Source organism: Triticum aestivum, chromosome 4D, assembly GCF_018294505.1.
Source record: "Triticum aestivum cultivar Chinese Spring chromosome 4D, IWGSC CS RefSeq v2.1, whole genome shotgun sequence".
Classification (NCBI taxonomy): domain Eukaryota; kingdom Viridiplantae; phylum Streptophyta; class Magnoliopsida; order Poales; family Poaceae; genus Triticum; species Triticum aestivum.
The window spans coordinates 464,338,833-464,344,261 of record NC_057805.1 but is presented as its reverse complement, the minus strand read 5'-3'; the positions used below and the strand labels follow the sequence as shown (position 1 = coordinate 464,344,261).

Genomic DNA, 5,429 nt, shown 5'->3' with positions numbered 1-5,429 from the left:
TTTTCGGTTGTACGCATCTCGTCTGAATGTCTACCATCCTTGTGCAACTTAATATATGTCTATTAGCCACGCGCATTTGCATGTCTAAAGTATATAGCAATTTAGTTGTTTTTATTTTAAAAGGTACCACCACCTAGATGCACACACATCGACAATGACGCAGTTGCATTTCTCATTGCTAGTGTGCAACTTTTAAAAGAAATGACATCTATTTGTACACACTGGGTTTCTTTCCTTTTTTTTTACTTTTTTCTGTTGGCTTTTAATTTCTCAGTTACATAAATGATTTTGAAATGATACAAAATGATTCAACTTGTATGTCCTTTTCCTCCAGTTTTTTCCCATCTTATTCTCTGTTGTTTACATTTTTCTTCAGAACTTTTTATACAAAGTGAGCGAATATATTTTTGATCCTCTCGGTGGTTTGTCAGCAAAAGAAGAAAAATGAAGATTCAACATAGAAGAAAAATAAAAGACAAACCGGCCCAACAAAAATCTGCGGTGAGACAAGTCCAGCCTAATAATACAAAATACAAAAGAAGAAAAGGGTACACAGAGAGAGAGGCGGGCCCAGCCCAACACAGGAAGAAGTAACAGCCGTGAGAATGCACAAACAATAGGCTGCGTACAAACATGGATGACACTCTCAAAAGGAAAAGAAAATTTGATGACGTCAGCAACTTAGACTTCGCGAAGTCTCAGTCGACTTAGACCTAGACAGACCTTGCCTAATTTATACTCGGTACAAATCCGTGTACTTTTTTTGCCCTACTACTTAGTCCTGGGGAAACATGTATGTACAAACTCTAAATGAACTGAATTAAAACACTAAGAAACTGAAGTGCATGCCAATGCAAAGTAGGAGGAGTAGTACGAGAGAGATTGTCCATTTTTCTTTCATGAAATTGCTCTATTTATGGACTCCAATCCGTCAAGCCTCCCCTCTTCTCGTATCATAGGCAACCCTTGTTGTTCCACAAATATTCGAATCTGAATGCGCTCGCGCTCCTCTCCACTGTTCGACGCGTCCAAGTTCAGAAAACACGCTCCGTCAAGCTGAGACCATCATTCACGCTCAACAACAACGGCCACCGACTCGGCCACGTCTCCGGACTTCCTCCGGCCCGCTCGCCTCCTGTGGCGCCCCTCCCTGCTCCCGCCGCCGCCGCTGCTGCCATTGTCAGGCGGCGCAACATACACGAACGGGCCGGCGAGGCTATCCTCTTCGAGCGCGAGGAGCGGCTCGAGCGCACTGACGACGGCGGACATGTGCGGGCGGGACTTGGGGTTGAGGCTGACGCACTTGTAGGCCAGCGCGGCGGCCCTCTGCGCGGCCCCGCCGGCGTACTGCCCGGCGAGGTTGGGGTCCATGACGCGGTCCAGGCGCCGGGAGTCGTTGAGGTAGGGCCGGGCCCAGTCCACCAGGTTCTGCTCCCGCGGCGGCCGGCTCTTGTCCACCGACTTGCGCCCCGTCAGCAGCTCCAGCAGCACCACGCCGAAGCCGTACACGTCGCTCTTTGCCGTCAGATGCCCTGGAGATGAGATTCAAATTTGAATGAGACGAAATGCATGGATGTAAACTAACCATCTCCGGATTGGACCGTGATGAACATTCGCGGGTTATCCGTAAATATCGGTGCGTTGGTAAACATTTTACCTGTCATGATGTACTCGGGTGCGGCGTAGCCCTGCGTGCCCATGACCCGGGTGGAGACGTGCGTCTCGTCCTCTTCGGGCCCATCTTTGGCTAGCCCGAAATCCGATAGCTTCGCTTTGTAATCCTATAAACATGGTTCAAATTTTAAAAGGTTAACAATGCTACTCAACTGCTCCTGCACGGTAATTATATTGCTGTATCACTGAACCAAACTAAATAGATAGACTAGAGGTATGCTTGCACTAAGAGCCGGACACTCAGTGGGTAAGGCAGAACCAAACTAATAAGACACACTAGCGGCGTGTCATTTGTGCAAGAGTCAGTCGCTGGATCAGTGGGTAAGACTGAACCATACTAATCCAACAACTCTGCTAATCGACAATCTGATCAATCACATCAGTCTCTATACGAGTCAGTCTCAGTACGAGACGGATCCGCAGCAATAGTTGAAACTGGAAACCCGACCCAGTCCAGTTCACAGTGTGCAAGTCAATCATCTGTTGTTCAGTGGTTGGCATTTGGCAGCCAGACAACTTGAGCAGTTTAGTTTACTCGCCGCGAAAGACCAAACCCACCACCAAGTCGTATATATCTTTGGAAGTAGTACTAGTACAGACTACAGAGGGGTAGGCCGGGTAGGTGAAGGATCAATCACGGCCGGACGTACGTACCGAGTCGAGCAAGATGTTGGAGGTCTTGAAGTCCCGGTAGATGACCGGGTTCTGGGCCTCATGGAGGAACGCCAACCCTTTGGCGGCACCCAGGGCGATCTTCAGCCGTGTTGACCATTGCAACGACGCCGCGTATTCTGCATGCACACACCACGCGCGCGAGCAATCAGGCGATGCAACCAAAGTTGGAAGAACCATGTATAGTTAACCAAGCAATGGGTGCACATGGTGACAAAAAATATGCAATTAATCAAGAACAAGTATCGCGTGTTCATGTTCACTCAACTCTGAGTGCTACCCTGTTGCTCTCACTAATAATAAATAAAAGCATCAAGCATCTACACTATAATTTTGTCCCTCTTCCCTACGGCCGGTGATCGCGATGAATCCCGCATTATGTGGTCGGCACAGTTCGCAACTTTTGACTTAGGAGCGAGTTATATCAGCTGGAGTACATGTACTCCTATTTATCCAAAAACCACGCGTTGGAATGGGAGGCCCAGGTTTAGTGAAACAACTTTGCATAAAGATTAAAGCAAAACAACTACTAGCAGAGACAAGACAAGAATTGGTGCAGGTGTCCTATCCGTCTACCACCTTTTTAATTTTTGGCGGGAACCCTGTGATTAAGCATCGACGAATTAGACAGGCGGCAGGACGCAGCACCAAGAGAGCAAAAAGGAAATGCGGTGTGAAGATAAAATATCAAAGTGGTTAACCGAAAACGACCCCAAATCTCTCCGATATATACGATCTCCGTGTACATATGCCAAAGAGATCAGATGATGCAACGCCGGAAACGGACAGGTCGGTCTGAATCCGTCGGGGGAAAAGGGGAGGGGTGAATTAATCAAAATCAATTAGAAAACTGATGAAGGGTGCGGAGCAAGGAAAGCCACTGGATCCGTCGAGCGGGTTGGTAAAACCGCAGCCTCCGGTTCCAGTTGGATCGATGTGTGACTCTGGAATCTCTCTCCCTTTTGGGTTGATGAATGATGCGGCGAGGGAAAGGAGACCGTCGACGGCAACGTCTCAAGGAATATCCCTTTCTTGTGGGCTGCAAGATTGACACTGCGTGCCACACTAGCTACTTACACTATTCCTTCTTCTTTTTTCGTGTTTAACTCCTTAACACACACTAACCGCACACACATGACGAGATAATTAAGCACTTAACCAAAGTTGTGGTAGGTATCAGGAACTTTTCTGAAAGGGTAGTTTTTTGGAACCATAGCCTCAATTGCGATAGTTTTATGCTATTTACGCCTCTCTTTCTTCTTTTTTTTCTTTTTTGCCGTTTACTTATCCTGTTCAAGCAGCCTCCGTGTTTAACTTTTAAGACATATAGTACATGATTAAGCAATCTAATGGCACGTGTTTTTTAACCTTTGGACCGCGTCACGTAAAAATATATTTCAAAGTTAATGTAGAAATGCAAAAAATAAGTAATTATTTTGAGGTTTTTCTGAATCTACTTACTTCTGAAGAGAAGCTTCTCCAGGCTGCCCCTGGTCATGAACTCGTACACGAGGAGCCTGTGCTCATCCTCGTAGCAGTAACCGATCAGTTTGACCAGGTGAGGATGCCTCAACTGCCCCAGGAATATGACTTCAGTCTGAAACGTGGAAAAAATTCACAGTTAGTTTTGTGCCGATCAGTCGGATGTACTCCATCTGAAATAGAAATCGTCAAGAAATCACACATGTAAACGTGCTAATTCACTACTACCATCCTTTAAACTAATCAGGCAGAAGGGTAAATTAACAATGGCAGCCCTTTGAGACAAGCAAGCAAACACTGTTTTATTGAAATTGTCCTGGGCGTGCGTGTTGCCAAGCATCCACGTACAACTAAAACTTTCTTAAAAGATCAGACGTTCATCTTGTGGAGAGAATATGTCAACACCAAGGAAACTTCTACTTGTAAGAAAGGACTTCGTGTGTGGTTTGGAATATTCAGAAATCAATTTGAAATATTAAAACCATATAGAGGTAGGTATGCTACAAGTCTACAACATATATACTAATCAAGTGCAATAAGGAGACGATTTTTTCTTCCAAGTCCATCTCACGGTTTGCTGAATTAAGAAAAATACATGATCATTTTCAGGAAACCTACAAGCCCATTTCAGAAGGAAAAAACTGCATGCAGGAATGGCTTTCAACTCGAATGCTTCTGATAATCATTCAGAGCAGCTCAACTAACTTTGAACAAGCAAGACTCGTGGAGAAAATAAAGTAGACTAATCCCACGGCGCATTTTCGGTAAACCCATAGATGATAGATGTACGTACGTATCACTACAAATTGGACACAACATTCATTAACATTTCCATTAAAAAAAATCTCCAATTGGTAGTATAATAGCTACTCTAATTCAGCAAGTAGTTTAATTGCTGGGCCAAGACCTACAAGTAGATCAATTGACTAAGTACGTGTACATGACAAGTGGTAATTAATTAGCTCTGCACTTGTCAGTAATTTTATTTGGTAATGAAGCAGGAAGAGCTAGGCGGCGAGTGCATACGTACCAGCCACTCGTTGTGGCCCTGGTTCCCCTCGAGGTCGAGCAGCTTGACGGCGACGGGCTGCGCGCGGAGCCCGGGCTTGACCTTCTCGTCGACGTAGCCCTTGTAGACGGGGCCGAAGCCGCCCTCGCCGATGAAGTTGGTCATGGAGAAGTCCCTGGTGACGGCGCGCAGCTCGGCGATGGTGAAGACGTGCAGGTCGGACCCCGCCAGCGACAGCGACAGGTCCTCCGGCGACACCATGCCGCCGCTCATGCTGAGGTCCGAGAAGGACATCCGGCCGTGCAGCGACCGGCTCGGCCTCGGCGCCTTCCCCGCCGCCGCCACCTTCTTCTTGCTCTTCTTCTTCTTCTTGCCGCCGGGGGGCTTCCTCTCGCCCTTGCCGGCGGCGGCTGCGGCGGCCGCGGCCTCGGCGTGCGAGCTGAAGCACCCGAAGAGGGACCTCCACGCCGACCTCGCCATCGGCGCGCGCGGGCGATTCCGTACGCGTGCGTGCGTGCCTTCCCCGTGTGCGCGTCGCTCTGCTCTACCTGCTGCTTTGGCCGTATCGGGGTATATATACACACCACACGGG

General features: G+C 47.7%; 1 protein-coding gene across 1 annotated transcript; it reads right to left on the bottom strand.

Annotated features, from left to right (window-relative positions):
- Positions 1-502: 502 nt before the first annotated feature.
- On the bottom strand, positions 503-5,379 carry LOC123098649 (serine/threonine-protein kinase RIPK). Its single transcript, XM_044520697.1, has 5 exons — positions 4,859-5,379; positions 3,808-3,943; positions 2,329-2,465; positions 1,658-1,781; positions 503-1,532 (listed from the first exon to the last, which is right to left on the bottom strand). The coding sequence occupies exons 1-5, from the start codon at positions 5,315-5,317 to the stop codon at positions 1,066-1,068; spliced, it is 1,323 nt and encodes a 440-aa protein (XP_044376632.1). The 5' UTR covers positions 5,318-5,379; the 3' UTR covers positions 503-1,065.
- Between the last annotated feature and the right edge of the window lie 50 nt (positions 5,380-5,429).